The 19,728-nt window shown below is 39.4% G+C and overlaps 2 protein-coding genes across 4 annotated transcripts in view; both read right to left on the reverse strand.

Annotated features, from left to right (window-relative positions):
* Window positions 1-8,472, reverse strand: part of dot1l (DOT1-like histone H3K79 methyltransferase) — a 33,588-nt gene extending 25,116 nt beyond the window's left edge. The window contains exons 1-3 of one of the 3 annotated variants that reach the window (XM_022669778.2): window positions 7,937-8,472; window positions 736-779; window positions 575-649 (exon numbers count right to left, since the gene is read on the reverse strand). In XM_022669778.2, the coding sequence (XP_022525499.2) occupies window positions 575-649; window positions 736-779; window positions 7,937-8,017 (200 nt within the window). In that variant the 5' untranslated portion in view covers window positions 8,018-8,472. The remainder of the gene's footprint in view (window positions 1-574; window positions 650-735; window positions 780-7,936) is intronic. The other 2 variants (XM_022669779.2, XM_049465479.1) reach the window with 2 other exon arrangements.
* A 6,097-nt stretch (window positions 8,473-14,569) lies between these two features.
* ell (elongation factor RNA polymerase II) overlaps window positions 14,570-19,728 on the reverse strand; it is a 36,141-nt gene continuing 30,982 nt past the window's right edge. The window contains exons 11-12 of the mRNA XM_007233262.4: window positions 18,667-18,711; window positions 14,570-18,557 (exon numbers count right to left, since the gene is read on the reverse strand). Coding sequence (XP_007233324.3) covers window positions 18,441-18,557; window positions 18,667-18,711 — 162 coding nt within the window. The 3' untranslated portion in view covers window positions 14,570-18,440. The remainder of the gene's footprint in view (window positions 18,558-18,666; window positions 18,712-19,728) is intronic.

The raw sequence follows: 19,728 nt of genomic DNA on the forward strand, positions 1-19,728 counted from the left end.
AAACTAAAACAAACTGAAATTACAGATTGAATACCCTAATTTTCGTGTTTGTTAATTTATTTATATAAATGTGGTATATCATGATATATATCATTATCGTGATATAAAAATATTCCATATCGTGATATATGATTTTTCCCATATCGCCCAGCATTACTTTGGGTGTGGATTTCCATGGAGATCCACGTAAACACAACAGCGAGTGGAAATGGAGGAGCTACTGAATGTGATGTCATGTGACCGAGAAAGTCAGAACAAAACTCATTGGTTTTCCTGTTTTTTCAATTGCAGTCTGGATGCAAGAGTTTTATCATTGAGTAGAAGTGTGAAAAATGTTTCACAGATGTCCCCCTGAGAAACTAATCCTGTCCGGATAGAGCTTTTGTGATACTTTTTTGGTTTTTGACACTACGCAGCCAATCAATTACAATCAATTGTTCTACTTTATTTTAAAAAATTATCACAAAATCCGGACAGGAATCTAAAAACAAGGTCTGTATGTGATCTAGGTTTTAGAGTTTAATGTTGGGGAAAAAAAAACTCAACCAAAGGCCATAAATCACATGAAACTCACCTCTTGGTGTCATAGTCGATGAGAACATAGTTCTCCATGGCCAGCTTAAGGTCTGGGATCTCCTCACACACCCATCTTTAGAAAGAGAAACTCATTTTCAGTTTGGTACAGACAACTCACATGTACATCATCAATCACTGCAGGGGCGGAGTGCTACTTACCGGATGGTTTCAATGATTTCATGTGCAGCATCATGATGTTTATCCTACAGAAAGAGAGATAGATAGATAAACAGGATTAAAAGAAATTGAAAGCACAATATAGTAAAATCAGTACATTTAAAGATAAAACAGTCAATCTAAAACACAGCTGAAGCAGCTAAACAGCTTTCTACAGTCATGTGACAAACTTTTGAAAATTGTCACCACAAAGTAAAAACACTTCAAATGAGTTCTCTCTTCCTCTATTTTGCAGATTAGTTGTTCTATAGCAGGACTGCCCTGCTTCTTGTTACTTGCTGCTCATATTGCTTTCAGTTCTACATTACAACTGAAGCCTGATTTAGTCTTGACTTATGTGCCAAACGTTGCATTTACACTGCTTCGTCACGCATATGAACGCACTTCCCTGTGTTGTCCAATTAAATCATTTTAATAAATGATTTTTTCACACTGTATTACGTTGATCAGAGTCCCTGTTACTCAGCAGGGATTTATCACAAAGGACAGGGAGGCCTGAATTCGCAATGATTAGCCTTTTTCCATGCTTCACTGAAAAGCTTAAAAGTGGAATTAAAATGTTTTTTAAATATCGGATACATCTAACAAAGCTGACGTTTCCTATTGAAAATGAATGGGTTACATGGCTGCACGCTGACACCACAGAGCAGTGTAAATGCAGAGGGCTAAAGTAAATATATAAACTTATGGTTTCTAACTCCTGTTAACATCCAGTACAACTCATTTGGACACTTGCGTTTAAACATACAGACCCTCATGGGGAAACATCCGAGAAAGTTGTTGAATCATTGCAGCATTACCTGCCACTCATGGTGTTAACATTAACTTATAAGAAAACTGGTATGAGCTGACCAGGTGGCGTTCGTTCTTACTATTAGAACCAACTGTGCAGATATCATCTGTGAGTGGTCCTAATGTTTTGGCTCACTGGTGTAAATAAGTTAAAGCATTGGATTGTGTCAGAATAAAGTGTTGGGTCAGATATCGGATGGAAAAAAAGGAATTAACTCGATCCTGTAACAAATCTAGACTAAACCCACTAAGCACGCACACACACGTACGTTACTTGGTACAGTATCCTTAGGTGTTTATAAATTTATGATTGTATTTATAATCATCAACATCATGTGAAAAACAGCACAGGTCCGGTCCGGCACAGCTGCATCCGAGCCACAGCAGCCCTGCCACTGGATGACCCAGTGACCCACTTTCTGTCAGCAGGGGCTTGAGAGGACTCGTGTCTGCCTGAGTGTGCCGCTGCTGGGCCCAAATCGAGCCTCTCCAGACTCCACCTCATTCGGCACAGAGCCGCGTTCCCGCTCTGAATACACTCCGCCCCATTTACACTTGCATTCCGCTACAATTAGGATCTGTGTGTGAGTGTGTGTGTGTGTGTGTGTGTGTGTGTGAAGAAAGCTGTATAAAACAGAGCACTGGTAAAATTAAAATATATAATGCTTTACAATGAAAGTAAAGCAACTTGTCCTTAACTGCGTGTGAGAGGCTTAGCCTGCACCAGAGTACAGAGAGTACCCTTACAAACAGCCTTCACAGAGAGGCAGAGCGTGTGGGAGGAGGAGTGTGAGCGTGAGAGGAGGGGGGTGGTGTTCCTGTGGGCTTGGGCTCACGCTCACACACACATCGTGCACAGCAACACCAGCACTGTAGCTAAAAATAACGTCGGCTGAGGCGCGTTTATAAAAAAAAAAAAAAAAAAAAAAAAAAAAAGACTGTGCAAAAAAAGAAAAGAGAGAACATGTCACAGGCAGATCTCGTCACACCCCGCGCGTGGTGAATGGTGGAGCGAGGTCGTGACTCACGCTCACACTCTCTTACGTCTTCACCTCCTGCTTTCCACGGTATGACTCACGGGAAGGTGTGTGTGTGGGGAGGGTGGTCTCACTTCCTATACTGCACATGTCCCAATGACTATCGTAATATCGAGCAGATTACCTCAAACAACCCCAGACGATCGTCTGCAACAGGGGGGAACTTGCTGTTCTTTCTGAGGACACGCCACTGTGATGGCGTGATGGGACAGAAATAGCATCGTATTACAATGTATGACTTGTAATAAAGGTTTTCCTGAGGTTTGGGAACAAGCTGGAACAGACCAAATGCAGAAGCAAGACTGTGAAATATTGAACAATTAGTGTTTATACCATTTAATAATATCCATGTCAATTACTAGAGTTTTGACTAATGTTGGGCGTCAGATGGAGAAGACATTGAATTTCTGATGTTGTGCAGGCATTTAACATTCCTCAATCCACAGTAGTGGCATATGTTTTTTGGGAATATGTAATCAAAGGCATTATCACATACAGCGAATAGCACTGGTGGTGGGAATGCTGTAGCTGTATCTATGTGCTCTAGCTGTATCTGGCTAGAATTGTCCATGCGAACAAACAACTGACTCTGGCAGAAATTACATTAACCACAAGCATATCCCAGAGGACAAGGCAAAAGTCACAGTCCCATGATTTTGCATTAGGGTTGCAGCGGTAACCGGTTTCACGGTATACCATGGTATTAAAATGCACGGTTATCATACCGTGTGTGTTTGCTTATTACCGGTAAAACGCAAGCCAGCGGAGAAACTCACCCGCGCATGCGCAACTCTGCTCCGCTTCAGCTGCTCAGCACACAGCGGTGAGAACAGCAGAAAGTGCATCAGACTAAACAAATCTCCGTCCGCCTACAAAAAGGCTAAACTAAAATCAGCAGTGTGGGACTATTTCGGATCCCCGCCGAACACACCCGAGGATGGTTATCTGATTTGTAATCAATGTGGCTGTAAAGTCACAGCTAAAGGTGGACATACCTCAAACCTGTTCTCCCATCTCCGAGAACACCACCCCGCCGTGCAGCGCAAAGTATGTGTTCAGTTTATAATTTTAATCTGAACCTAAATAAAACCTCTTTGTAGTCGTGCACAACCCATGCGGTAAGCAAAAGCGCTGAGTTATCCGAAATTTGGGCACGCAGGTACAGGCGTATAGTGCGTGCTACGACGGATTCACGTGTCTGTGTAAAGGTCCTGGCCGGACTGGATGTGAAAGACGCCATTCATTTACATGCGTTCATTTTCAAATTCTGACGTGCCTGTTTTTCATGTGTTAAAACCAGACTCAGAAATAAATCCCCTCTATCTGGTTATATACCAACTTGGCAGTAAAACGGACGTTTACAACAGTTGTTGATCAGACACTGACCCAGGCTCAGTTTATCAGATATTAAATAATTTAAACTTAAATAATTGTACTGAATAGTTTAAACACAGGATCTTTACTTCTTAGAGGACATGTAATGTGTGACACGTGTGTGTGTGTGTGTGTGTGTGTGTGTGTGTGTGTGTGTGTGTATATATATATATATATATAATTATATACACCCTTAATGACCTTAAGAGTAGTGGAAAAACCTGGTTTCCTTCACCTAATGGTGTACAGTTTATTTTTTTAAGGAGACATTATCTATATAGTTGTTCCAGGTTTCTACAATAAATAGTTAATTGAACAAAAAACCTTTGTTGTAATTTCTTTAAGGGTCAGTTTAATAATATATGTAACAAACTGTGATACCGTGATAACCGTGATACCGCGGTATTTTCTGAGACGGTTATCATACCGTGAAAATCTCATACCGTTGCAACCCTATTTTGCATGTCAAAATATTTGGTTGAAACCAGTCTATATTAAGATACATACAGTTGCTTGGCATTTATATCCCCAAAAATGTACAACGACTGAGCTTAATGCCTCTGGTTAAATGGAGTAGCCTCCAAACGAGCTGCCCAAAAAGGTATTCCCTCACATGGAACCACTTAAGAGTGATTTCTAGACTCCAGATGTTCTTGGTAACTCCCAGTCTCAGTCTCTGTCGCATCAAACCTTACTGTGATCAAGCTATATTTATGATCCACCTAGCACAGTACAGTATAAGCACCCCTAATATATCCCCAAAGCCCAGCTTATCCTTGCACATAGCAACATTTCACTGCCAGAGGTGAGTGGGATGCTTTTCTCCTCAACAACACGAGGCGGTGGGGAATAACGGCAGACTGGCAGCCGCTGGTTGACTCGCACTGCCAACGCAACCCAGCAACACAGAGGAACAATTCATTCAGCCCGAGAGCATCTAAAAAGGAGTCACACGATTACTGAATTTGATCTAGTTCTCTATAAAAGTGGAGAGATTTTAGTTCACAGTGGAATTATTCGACAGAGAGCTGCAAACCTTACTCAGTAATGAGAAGAAAAATGAGGCAGGGATCAAAGTATTTTGATCTTATCGACCATACTTCCCCTCCCAGTCCTTCTGGGATACATGTGGAGCAAGAAGAGGGAATTAAACAGGTTCTGCAGCTCCCAAATGCAAACCTCCCTTAGTAGAAACCAGCCATTCCAAAACAAGAGCTCATATGGCTTAACAAGCTGGGCACATCTGTGAAACTTGCACAGGGCTGAAACATGTCTCACAAAGGGTGCGGCAGAGCTTATCAGGCAAAGTCATGGAAAGAGAGAAAGGGAAAGGAGTCATCTGAGGTGAACTGAGACTATGTAGGCCCACAGATGAGGTCATCTTTCTTAGTGAGCTAGCACTGGTTTCTCAGACAAAGATGAGAGTGCAGAATAAATTCCATTCACATGTAAAGAAAGCTAAATTCTCAGAAGTAGAGGTAGAATGAACAATTACGATGGAGGTTTTCTGTGAAAGAGTGTGTGTGGGGAGATGACAAGTGAATCCAAATTCACTGTGGAAACCACAGGCTTTGATCTGCCCCCGTTTCCGTCTGCCACTCAGATGCTGGGCAGCATTCGTTCATAGATCATGGTCATGTTGACAGATCCAACATTTGAGGACTGAGAAATGATGACTTTATGAACACGGGCGACAAGACAGCTTTATATAGGAAGAAAAAGACAATGAATGTAGGGTTAAGGTGCAGTTCAAAAATCCAAAGGTCCTATCCAATTCAATTCTTTCAAATTTTATTTCCAGGCTTACACTACTTGTTCCTGTTCTTTGACGATTTAGCTTTTATACCACGAGCAGGAAATGATTAGGACTAAGAAATCTGTGGAATGCTGTCCTGCCCACAGCCAAACACCCAACTGTACATGTTACTCATTTCATGGAAGCAAGCTTTGTGAGTAGTGTAAACAAGCACAGGCTTTCCACTGCTTTATTATATAACAAAAATATACATACGGCTCTAAATGATCGTTGTTTTATTTTATAAACTACGGACAACATTTCTCCCAAATTCCAAATACAGATATTGTCATTTAGAGCATTTATTTGCAGAAAATGCAAAATGGCTGAAATAACAAAAAAGATGCAGAGTTTTCATGCATCTTGGCATGTTCTCCTCCACCAGTCTTACACACTGCTTTTGGAAAACTTTATGCCACTCCTGGTGCAAACATTCTAGTACTTCAGCTTGGTTTGATGGCTTGTGATCATCCATCTTCCTATTGATTATATGCCAGAGGTTTTCAATTTTGTAAAATCAAAGAAACTCATCATGTTAAGTGGTCTCTTAATTTTTCCAGAGCTGTATACACACACACACACACACACACACACACACACACACACACACACAAACACACACATACAGTACAGTTCCTCACTAGAACAAGCATACAGACTATTCTTTTCTCTCTTTTGTCAACTATCATTCCTGACATGTCAAGAAAGGTAAATTAGCTAGTTACTATCTAAATACTTCAAGATGAACACCCTGATCTGAAAACTAAGGACATAGTTAACTAGGTAACCAACGCTGCCTGGCTATAGAGGAAGTGCTGCTGCAAGTCCAGACTTGATGCCTGCAAAAAGCCTCTGATGTGGGCAGATAGGTTAGCTAGCTAGTGTTTACTGACATGAACTTAGAGCACATCAAGGCAAGCAAACAAAGGCACTAATCCAGGAAAACAACCCCAGTTGCAACTCACTGCACGACTGGTAGCCAACAAATTAGGCCAACAACGTCGACCTCACTAGACCAGCTGCACTGGCTGACCCGGCTTGTTTGCCCTTTTGTTAGAAAGCTAATCCAAAAGCCGCAGAATATCTACCTCAAACATGAAATATACTCCGATATCTGTGACTGTGCACACACCGCATACTTCCACTCATGTTTACGGCATTTATTTATGAGTTAACCAAACACAGCAACAATAGCAGCTCAGTCTGTAACACTGACCGTCCCACAGTCAGCAGCAGCTCTGCACACACTGGGCTGCGGGGAATAATAAGCTAGCTAGCGCTTGTTAGCCCTGCCTAAAATCCCAACCAAGATTATTTTAGCTAATATAACTGAACTAGCACTATTAATTTAAGGATTAATAGACACTGAAAAAACACCAACTTGTAGTTAAGCTAGGTTAGCGTTTCTGACAGTTAGGTTACTATTGTTACGCTGGACAGTAGCTAGCTAGCAACCGTTAGCAGTGTAGCCAGGCTTCTCTCTCTTACTCTCACACACACACACATTAGTGAGGATGGCCAACTAGGTCAGCTCACTACTACGCTGTACTCCATAACATTACAGGGAGCGAGCTGTAGTGGACTCTGTTAACCCGATACACACACACACACACATTCAGTGACAGCAAACACAGCTGATCAGTTAACGTTGCTAGTTAGCGTTAGCTAACTAAGTTACTCTAACGTTACTGGTTAGATTACTAATCTAGCGTTAGCTAAAAACAAACACTCAATACGTCCTAATAAACACTTTTTGCTCTTATCTATCGGTGTCTTCAGCGAACATAACGCTAGCTTAGCTAGGTTAGTTAACGCTAACTCGTCATCTAACTACAAAACCAACTAAAATACCTCGATTGTTAACGTTTTATAGAGTTAATAAATAAATTAGCTGTTAGCTCGAATATCCCAGGTTACATTTAACATTTAACACAACCTAGCTAACTAGCTACGCTAAATCCCAAACGAGTTTAAACCCAGACTAAAACCCACAACCCCAGCTGGAGGTAGGCTAGCAGGGTTAGCTAACTAACTAGGGGTAGCTAGCAACTGGCTAACAAGCTACTCTTGATTGTCTTGGATCACTTCACTTGTAAAACACTCTACTATGCGCTAAATTCACATGTGTATTTGTAATTCAGATCGATACCACCGCTTTACCGAACGACACACTTGTTCAACTTACGTATACTGGCAGCGGCCACGGGTATCCCGCAGCTTCGGCTCCAACCGGCGACTTTAGCTTCAGCTCCAGCTTCTCTCCCATCCTACTCTCGGCGGCGTTAGCTTGCTAGCTTAGCGTGCTAGTGCAGAGACAAGAGACCTCCGACTGGCTACAGTTTCAACATTTTGACAGAAAATATCCGAACAGTCGGTGAAACTAGAACAGTCAAAAGTTAAGAGAAGCTTAGGCGCAGTTTAAAAAAGCCCGCCGCCTTGTTTACTCGGACTGAAGTGAGATATTTCGGGTAATTTCGATAAAAAAAGAAAACTGCTCATGTCGAGCGGATGCTCCATCTCGGCGCTGCCGCCGCCATCTTGACCGGCGAGGAAAAAAAGAAGAGCAATGAGTGAGAGAGGAGAAGGCTGAACCAAAGCGAAAGGGAGAGAGGCACGGAGATAAACCCCCAGCCCGCGGCTGATAGGGAAGGGAGGCACCTTTTTACTGACACACAGCGGGGGATTACTTCTCTCAACTTTAACATTGGCTGAACGGTGATGACACAAATCATCAATTGCTGACGAATAGAAAATCCCCCGAGCCGATAACCGTTGAACGGGCGGGCTGTACCATTCTGTTTATAAACCACCGCCCGCAAAAAACTTTTGAATGTACCGGGAACTGAAGGAGAGTTTCCGACTGAAGACAGAATACAGAAACCCTCTGTTATATTAGCTACTGTCCAACACAACCTAACTACTGAATTCAGCGGAATAGATAACAGAAGAAAAGGAATATCTGCAAGGCAGAGATAGCTAGCTTAGCTAACCAAGCCATCTTTTAAGGAATTATAGCTAAGAATGCCATCACATAACCAGACTATACAGGTATGATATAAGTTACTCTAATAACACTACTCAAAACATTTAGATTTACTCTCTAATAAAATGTAATAGATCATATGTGGGTATAGTGTCCCCTCTAATAACACTGGTAATCACCATATAGATACACTGTACTCTCTAATAACACTGGTATTCACCATATAAATGTACTCTACTCTCTCATAACATATTTAAACACCATATATATATATACTGTACTCTCATAACACTATTAAACACCATATAGGTATACTCTACTCTCTAATAAGACTATTAAACAGCATATAAATGTACTGTACTCTCTAACAGGATATAGTTGTACTGTACTCTGTAATAACATAATTAAACACCATATAGATATATAGAGAAGTGTACTCTCTAATAAGACTGTTAAACACCATATAGCAGTACTGTACTCTTTAATAACACTATTACAAGATTTTGATACAAGATGTACTGTAATTTTACTCTATAATAACATTATTAAACACCATATAGATGTACTTTACTCTTTAAAAACTTTAGGTTACGACCGTAAACCCGGTTCTCTGATAGCATGAGTGAGGTATCTATTAACCACATATAGATATACTGTACTCTCTAAAAACACTATTCACCACTATATAGATATACTGCACTCTATAAAATCACTATAAAACACCATATTGATATACTGTACATTCCAGTAACAATAATATATTATTCATATAATGCATCTGACTTAAATGCAGTGTGTAGCACGGATCAATCTATCATGTTCTCCATATCAACAGAAAAAAACATCAGTGAAAAGAGATGAGAGGGAAAGCCGAGGATGAGTAGATCAGCCACTTACATCATTCACTGACAATAGTGTTCATTGTGGCAGGTACAGCACACAGCGTGTCAGTGACCCTGCAAACTAAGGGCCACTTGCTACTGAGATCAAAGTGCTCAAACCAAAATGCTCAATTAAAGGATGGAGATTTGATAGTTCTCTTTTGAGAAGTATAGTGAGGGAATATGAGGTCTGCAATCTAACATAATAAAATGTAATGATTGTCGTATATTTGCAACCTGGTGTCAGCAGATCAGTCATTACTGCTTATCTTTGGCTTCAGCATAATTGTGTTATATAATCAAATACAATTTAAGTTGACGTTTTTTTTAAAGAAGAGTAGACTGGCACTGCCACTGGCACTCTTTCTTTAAATGTAAAGGATAATTTTGTGTATTTCTTTGTTTGTTGGGTATTATACGTAAAGCAACTGTTTCAATTATTCCATACTTGTATGGACTCTGCATTTCTGACTTTATAGGAGTATGAGGTTGAGTATGATACCTTTAAGTGATCTTTAAGTAAACTGCATTAATTAAAAAAGATCAGTCCAATGCTTATTTGATTTTAAAGATAAATAGTGGATAGGTCTCTTCCAATACTGGAGATTTCAGAGTTGAAATAAAAAAAAAAAACAAGATAATCAGATGTACAGAAACAGTTCTGTTTAAAGGTGCTGTATATGCTGTATTTTCTGCCACTAGATTTGCTACAGCACCAGCAACTCATTTATATATTTATACATAAAAATTAGTTGTTAGCAACTATGTTATTTTACTATATATGTATGTAAAATGTTAAATATAACACTTTTAATGATAGTGAAGCAGTTGGATGCATGTCAGAACCAGTCTATAGTCTCAAATGTACAGCTCTCACCAGGGCTGCCTAAAAGCTGTCCCACTAAATTTAAATTTAAAATGTCTCAGACTGAAAACCGATTGCTGTGTGGGAAGGAATATGCAAATTCGCTCTTTGCATTTTTACTGATGCTTTGCTTGAATTATGAGGGGTTTTGGCTGTTGAATAGGTCTTGGAGAGATGGATGTGTTATTAGCTACATTTACATACCAAGATAAAGTGACTCAGATCTGACTTTTTTTTAGGGTTGTGTGGACATGTTAAATGCTGATTTTTTTCGTCGATTTAAGTCACTTTCATATGTGGACCTATATTGAATATGTATGCAATTCACTGGTATGTGACATGAATGTAAACATTAAATATGGATTCCAGGCATTTTGTTTGTGCACAAACATGCATAACTGGTGTAAATAAGGAAAAATCTGTTTGGAAATCTCTGGTCAACACTTTCTGAAATGCTAATAGCCATTCTGGAGACAGGTGTACAAATGTTGAACAAACTAGTTTACTCTCTGACTTGATTGATAATACATGATAAAGCCATCACCAACTCCAGAAAATGGTAGTTTATTTTTCTTCCGCAAGGTTGCTATAACTAATTTAGCTGTTGAATGTGAGGACAGCCTACCCGCTGTTCTGCAACCATTTGTGGATACAGATATATATGTTCACATAGGCATTTAAAGTAAAGTAAACTTAGAAGCAAGCCTGCAATTTGCAGTCCTAAGATACCTTAGGGCCGTCTTATAAGGGGCCGTATGTGTTATTGGACGAACGAGGGAGCTGGCATGCTGCCAGGCTGAACTCTCTGACATCCTCTTCCAGCTCCCCCTGAAAAAGCAGAGGCCTACACCGTGGTCTACAGCCAAACGCAGCCCTGCCAGGCCAACTGGAGCACAGCAACGGATTTCACACATCACATTCTCTTCCTTCCACTGCGCCTGTAGCTTCATCTAAACCTACTGTTGTGGTAAGAAGTTTACATACACTCACACTGGATATGAAAGTCATGGCAACACTGAACATTAAGAGATTTGACTGGTGCAGCATTAAAAGGTGCACAATTAGGAATTTAAGATTATTTTAAAGACAACACAGAGTCAAAATATTGGGTAAAAGTCCTTTTTCCCTTAGCGAGGTGCAGCTTCAACAGATGCTTTTGGTAGCAATCAATAAGTGTCTGGCAAAAGTGTGTCAAATTAATGATTAATTAATAACAGGAAAAAAACAAACAAAGAAAAAGAATGCAGATTAATTGCCTTAAATGCCAGGTACAGTGACATAGTAAAAAAAAAAAAAAGCACAGCATTAAACTCTGATAATGTAGACATGCTTGTTTGTCTCAGTAACTGATTTAGAGAGATGGGTCCACCTGTGATTAATCACACAAGATCAAGAAACTGTTGCTTGTTTTATTCAGTATATTTCTGAAATAACTAGGTAGGTCAATTGTCAATAGCATGCATGGAAACCACAAAATGTTGCTTGATTCTTAGGTCAAAGGCTACCTTCACATTATCATGCTGAAGTGACTCAAATCTTATTTTTTGCTTAATGTGGCTCAGATCTGATTTTTTTCATGGCTGTGTGAACGTGCCAAAATCCATTTTTTTTAATCAGATACATATCCAATCCATGGACATGCAACATGAATGTGAACCGTCAAACTGGAATTTATGCGTCTTTTTGCTTTTACACATGCACTACATGATTCTCTCTCTTGCACCCACACATCACTTGGTGCAGCTGTGCAGCTAGAGCTGCAAAAACAGCAAAAGCAAACCACCGGGACTTTTTTCTCCTCCTCAACCTGAGCATGTACTTCAGACCAGCTGCTTGCTCTCCACTCGAGCAAAAGATGCTCCACATATGAGCTGCTAACGCATCTATTTCACCTTTATAAAGCTACGAGTCGTCTCTCAAATATGACGTTTTTTTGTTGTTGGTGAAGGCAATGTATCAATGTGAGCACGTGAGGCGTTTCAGGGACAGATTAATTCACATTACACACAGATACAGGTCACTTACATCTGTGAATGTAAACCGTCAAGATAGCCAAATTTAGGACAAAGGATTTAAGCAATGTGGCTTGTAAAGTGAACAAAGAGGTAGCCAAAGAGACTGTTATTGAGAATCTTTGGCTACAAGACTGATATAGAGACTATATTGTTTCACTTGTTGCAAATGAATATGCTCATTCTATCACAGAAAATGAACAGCTACAAAAATCACTGACTGACCAGTTCTTCCACATTATTCATATCCAAAAGTGTATGTACATTTCAGAACATATATGTATGTGCTATGTTCAGAGGAAGATTCTGGCATGAGTCGTATAAAAGAGGAGGGGCTGTAAGAATCAGTTCCAACCTGGAAATTGAGGCCTAGAAAAAGCAACATATGGTCGCTGTGGGAAATGTGCCACCCTCTCCTCGCTTATGTCCTTGGCGTGGTTTGCTTTAGATCTCATTCATTACCCTCATATAGGAATTTGCTGCAGTTAATCTTTATTAAGTCTTTCGTCTTATTTACACAGTTCAAACATTACATATATAAATATAACTGGAGGGAAATACCTCTAGACAAAAGTAGACCATGACCTCAAAACAAACTGCATCAACCCACTGACTGCATAATCTTCTGCCTCCACCTAGTGGAGAAACTATACAAGTTTTCACACTTGATGCCCTTTAGTGCTCATTAGTGATCATAGAGGTGAACGAATGTTTCATACAGTACACCAATCAGCCATAACATCAATACCACTCTGTTATTTCTACTCACTACTGACTTATTTATAAAAGTAGCACTCTTTGGATTAAAAATATAAACTGTGTAGAACTTCTGTTCCTCTGCATACATCCTTCCTGCATCTTCTTTTCTCTGTTTTTTAATGATCAGTACACCACAGGACCACCACAGAGCAGCTATTATTTGATTGGTGGTGTATTAGAGTGCTCTGTGCTGGATCGAGTGGATCAGTCACAGCACAGTGCTATTTACATGAAAAGTCGCATAGTTATATAATGTGCGTTTGTTGCCTCATTTAGTGGTGGGCAGGTGCCAGATGCCGACAGGTCAAATCAAACAATCAAAAACAGCTTTACCCAGAGAACTGGTTTAGTTATGAAGCTCCTGTGATTAGATTAATCGGCTGCTTAGCTTAGTTAAAAGCCTCACAAGCTAACGTTTTGAGGCTGAATTATTTGACAGACAAGGCACCCAAGGTGTCGGCTTAACAGATCAATAACGTATCTTTTTTTCTGGAAAAAGATGTTCTGTTGTTAGATTCCCCTCCACAAAAAGAATAAGAGCCGTGGATATTTCAAGTTCAGTGCCTTCAACCACAGATGCAGCTTCTCATCTATTTTAAGCAGAAGATTTAAGCTATATGGTGCCTTACAAACACTGGTTTAACCTAGCTGTGCTCAAAATCACTGGTTTTCAAATATTTTTAACCATGTACCAAACATGATCACATTAAAACGTACAATTAGCACCCAATGGTGCTTAAGTGTGGGTCTTCGTGCCATCAGCAAATTATTATTTTATTTTATTTTATTTTTTTCGGTCAGTGCGATATGCTTGCAGAGACATCTTAGAAAACAGGGGTTCAAGGCAATGTAGTTTTGGGAACTGTGCAGTTCCAATAAAACTGATGTGAATAATTATAGTACTGTAGTTATGAGAATGAAAAACTTGCTTACATATAAGGCCTAATGGGTTATGAAAGTTACCAAAAAAAAAAAAAAAGTAACGAAAACTACAGCCGAAACAGATTTCAATAAATAATATTTTTTTGTGTGCGAATTTGCATAACACCTCAGGATGCTTTGTGTACCACCAGTGGTGCACATGCCACAGTCTGAGAACCACTGCTCCAAAATAATGTTAGTAGCAGGAGAGAAATGCTGGGTTAGCATAGCATAGCCAGCTAATTTATGATCACCGTCCACAACAGCAGCAGGTACACTTAAGAAATTGCATTCATTATGAATACAATTCAACATAAACCTTTAATTTAAACATAAATTCTTATAAAAGTGGGCGTATGACAAAAGGTGAATAAAGAACGTCAAAATGACAACCATAAAGAAAAAGTTTTTCAAGAATTTTATTGAAATACTAAGACAAATTTCAGTCCCAGTCCCTTATTGTTTCAAAAAGCACGCTTTGGGTTTTAGCGTTTACATCAAAACATTTTTCCAAAGCCTCCCCTTTTGCTAAAACAGCAGCATATTTCATCTTATGCAAACCTATACAACAGGTCATTTGGCACATTCACCCCAGATTTTGCGGTGTTTGTGTATTTGCAGCTCACACTAATAGCACAGCACAGACTCCAAATCCTAACAAATGCCATCTCCTCTCCTCTGGGGCTGCGTATGCTTCTGTAGCCAATTTCTTTTGCAACACAGACAGCATAACTGAAGCGAAATGATCGTAGAGCACAATGTTGAAGTGAACACAGGCGGATGATTGAGATTCAGAATCCCAAAATGATGCGACACTCATTCAACAGCTCTGGATTTGCTGACTAACCATGAGCACCTTTAGCACCAATTAGAACTATGAGGGAGAAAGAGGGGAGAAAAGTGGAAAAAAAAAGATCACCCTGCTGTCTTGGACTGATAAGCTCCCATTGAAACATGATAGAGTTTAGAGATAAAATAAGGCTAAATAAGAAGACCTCTCAGCCTCACAGAGCTTTTTTTCTTCTCATTTCATCCAACACAGCCATCCCAGTGTACAGTCAAGTTCAAATGAGGCCCAAAGCAAATACTGTTACCAGCACAAAAAGAGCAGTTGTTTTCTCACACTGACGGGAAAAAAAGATTTTTTCCATTTTTCAGTTTAAGCCTTAAGTGGTGGTGTGTGTGTGTGTGTCTTTTTGATTTGGATTTGAATGGCCTTTAACAGTTTTTGGACACCTTGATGTAAAATACTGGTCTTTTCCTTTATACACATTCACAAAAGCATGCACTTTAGGGATGGACCTGGCAAATGTGTCCTTGTGACAAAACCCAGGTTTAGAGGAACGGCTAGCGGCTGTGCAAAGTGCAGAATTTTAAACAGAAATTTTCACAAAGATCACAGAGGTCAAGATCAGGGACACAACGGACACTCCGATACAATCGGACGATCAAGTGAAACTGGTCGCAGAAGCTCTCTGGTGATGTCCGAGGCTGTTTTTGGGCAAGAGTTTTGAGTATATTCAATGAGGGGGAATAGAGAGAGGACACTTGTAGTGACAGAGACACTGACCCCTCCATGTAGTTTAACAGTCGTCTCAAATTGCAAATTGCTGCAGAACAGGATGAGATGTAGAGGACAGTCTCCAAGAATACTGTGGGTTGCAAAATACAGTAGAAAAGATTAAAGAAGAAGAATTGACTCGAGAAGGCAGTTCAGAATTAGGAAATAAGTATATACTGTAAGTAAATAGTACATTATCTCTGAACTTTAAAAGCCTCGGTCATCAGAAAGAAGACTATACAGTATCAATAGAAGAATAGAAGTATAGTGCACTGGGTTTTGCTCTGTGGATCTCCCCACGTGGGCACAAGCGAGGTACTTTTAAAGGGATACAATCTTGTCTGGAATCTTGTCGGAAAGCTTACCAAAAAGCATGAGGCCATCCAGGCTGGTCCGGTGCGGTTGCACATGTTCAGTAATACTAGATTTGTTTTTCTTAACCCTGGTTCAGGAGGCACCTTGCCCTGTTCTGCTTTGCTCTGAACAGGTGATTCAGCTAATCAGCTCATTAACATCAAGTTTCAAACTATAGGGTTAGACTTTCGAGCTGTGTTCCAGTGTCTAGGCTGCAGTTGAGGTAGAGCAGGGCTTCAGTAGGACTGTCCAATGAAGACTCTAGCTCAGTAGCCTGTTGGTCACATATTTGAACAGTGAAAAGAGGCCTTGTGATGTCACATGACTATAAATTATTTTTGTGAAGAAATTTTAATATATAGTTTTAAACATTTTAAAGGAAACCAATTTTTGAGTTGTTTTGTGGGTTGTATCGAGGAATTCTTCACTAAGAAACAGGGTTCTATGACTGTAGGGCCAACAAATGCAGCACACCTTGGCTTTCGAAGTCATCAGACCATTGTACCACTGTAGAACTGTATTTTTTTTCCAGGTGAAAGACGTTGCGTGTCCAAAAATTGTGTTTTTATGACAAACAGGCTAGATAACTGATGTGGTGCCCTATCAGACCCTCTCAAAATTAAAGCTTGTAAAATAGGAGTGATTGTGATAGGAAGTTGTTTAGCGATTAGCGGCAACTAGTCACTATCACACTAATGGATTTAGTCACCAACAGGTCCAAACCTGCTAGATAATTATGTGGGGCTTATAAGGCATTGGTGATCATTTACTTGTCGTCACTTGGATATTTCCACAGTTACTAAACAAACAAGCACTGAGCAAACAGGGATGTGCCTCCAATCCAAGGCAATTGACCATGACTGACAAATCTGCCCTAAAATCATGTAGTATGAACCCAATCTAAAATGTGCAGGGCAGGATGCATCCAGAACCAGGGCTGAGAAATACTGAATTAGGTGACCACAAAAGGAATGAAAGCCAAAAATCAGGCAGGTTTCGTTCCTATCAAAAATCCTAGCTGACCATAGCTCTTAGACACTGGCTGGTATTTATTTCAGTATACTTAAAGGAATACTCCAATGCTAGGTGACAGTGTGGCTACAAGTTTTTATTTCAGCCAAGAAGAAACACATTAGTTGTATAAAGACTGACCACCCGGTTAAATAAGCAGAATCAGGTGCTGTTACTGATCGTTTAAAATGAAAACATGCAGCCACACCAACCCTTGCGGCTAAGACTGGGCAGCCCTGGGCTAAATGCTGCAGATGCAGCAGATAAAGATCAGGCTGCAAAATGCTGGAGTACTCCTTTTAACAACAGCAAAAGCCTGAAAATGCTGGGTTATACTTAAATGGTGCTTTCCATCTCTGGCATAGTAGGTTCAACCTCCAGCAGTATGGAGTTAAAGCTTTCAAAAGACTCTCTCTCTCTCTCTCTCTCTCTCTCTTAAGCAGGCATATAATCCACATCCATTGCACAAAAGATAACTGTAGAACATTGCACACAATGTAAGAAAGGGCTAAATGGCCTTGGCTTCAGATTTATGGGGTAAATCTCTGCTTAAGAAAGAAATCTTTAATGAATTAATGGACTGCGCACGCACTATGGACCGCCTGACACCTAAGGCAGCGTTTGCATAAATACTGATTTTCTTTTAAGAGATGAGAAGAAAACAGGAAAAAAACAGTTCATTCTGAGGAGTGTACAGTAATAAATCTGGTATATCCCCAAGGAAGACGAAAAAAAATAAAGATAATAAATAAAAAAAAAATTTAAAAAAATGAAAACATAAAATATAAGTACCTTCCATTCATTACATAGGGAAACATGATATTCATTTACTTAAATCTTTTTTTTTTCTTTTCAATAAACAAAAGAAAGAAAATTTGATCTGTTTTTCTAAATATGTTTCAGCTGTTGCTTGCCCCTGTTTAGCAGGCAAGGAAAGGGTTGGTAAAGTGATCCCCAAAGTGATTTCTCCTCTTCAGAGATCTGTGTGCTTTGAGGGAGGGAAGCTGAGAACTGATGCCACGCAAGGCTTTCCCATAATGCAGTGCGACAACACTGGCAGGTATGGCTAAAGATGCCAAAGACCCTCCCCCACAAAAAGGGAAAAAAAGTGAAAGAAACAAACAAATCTAATCAGTCTGTATTGCTCTAACTAGAGCGTTCAGCCCTCAACACGAGGGGAATTACTCCTTTTTCGTGGCATTTTAGCATTAGAGAAACTTTATTTTAGAGCAAGCCCAAAAAAGAAAAAAGAAACAAAAAGAAGAAACCTGCAAATCCATAGTTTCTCCCTCATTGTCTTGTTTCCAGATGAGAAAGGGGGACAAAAATAAACACGACATGGTTAGTGCCAGTTTTGAAGTTGCTGCTGATCATATTCTGCTATAAGTTTCTTTATATGTGCCAGTTTGTTGTGGAGATATTCACAGCGGTTCCTCTCTTGGCTATAGTTGGGGTTAGTCTGTGAGAAAAGAGGAGACGGTGGTGAGTATTCTGTAGAAATACATACAGAAATATATACAGTATACATGTATTGTGCCAGAGCAGAGTCTCTGAGGTTCACAGCTTACCTTTTTTATTTTGCGATACTCTTGAAGTATCTGATTGTGGATTGTCTGTGAAAAGATGGATCAAAATCAAATGTCTGCAATTACTGTGTTCTGGATTAGTTTATATTTCTGTGCAATTTAATGCGGAGCAGTAGCACAGATGGAATTTGTTCACAGCTTTAGTATATATCTGGGCAATACATCAGGTTAAACTACATGTCAGTGCAGCTGAAAGTGAACAAAAGTAATTATGAGCGATTTGATGGGAAATGACGCATTGTAATGCACGGGAAATTTTAAAGACTAAGCATGAGCAATACGATGATGCGATGCAATGCGATGCCGATGTGATTGGTAGGTAATGTGATGATTCAAATGCAACAAAACAGTGGATTATTATGAAACAAGCCAATAGCCCATACAAGGGTTTAGTGTTTGTGTTTTTCATGCTCTCATTATTTTAAGATAAATGTTCAACTGATTTCTTTAAAAGTGGCGATTATAGGAACCAGGGACCATGGTATCATCATAGATTTAGCAAGCTTTTCATTATAACTATTTTTGTTTGTATAACAATGTCCCTAAAAAAATTTATTATTCTACTGTCGACACATTGGCTAGATCACATGATACTAAGAAAAACATATCATTAAATATATTACTATTAAATTATTAAATACAGCTCTGAAAACAATTTAGAGACCACTTCAGTTTCTGAATCTGTTTGTCTGATTTTGCTATTTATAGGTATATGTAAAATGAACATTGTTGTTTTATTCTATAAACTATGGACAACATTTCTTCCAAATAAAAAACATGTAATTTAAAGCATTTATATGCAGAAAATGAGTAAAAAATCTATATCTAAAAAAAAAAAATCTATATTTGGTGGAATAACCCTGGTTTTAATCACAGTTTTCATGCATCTTGGCATATTCTCCTCCACACTGCATTTTGATGACTTTATGCCACTCCTGGTGCAAAACTATAAGAAGTCCAGCTTGGTTTGGTGGCTTGTGATCATCCACCCTCCTCTTGATTATATTCCAGGGGATTTCAATTTGGTAAAATCAAAGAAACATA

Source organism: Astyanax mexicanus, chromosome 16, assembly GCF_023375975.1.
Source record: "Astyanax mexicanus isolate ESR-SI-001 chromosome 16, AstMex3_surface, whole genome shotgun sequence".
Lineage (NCBI taxonomy): Eukaryota > Metazoa > Chordata > Actinopteri > Characiformes > Acestrorhamphidae > Astyanax > Astyanax mexicanus.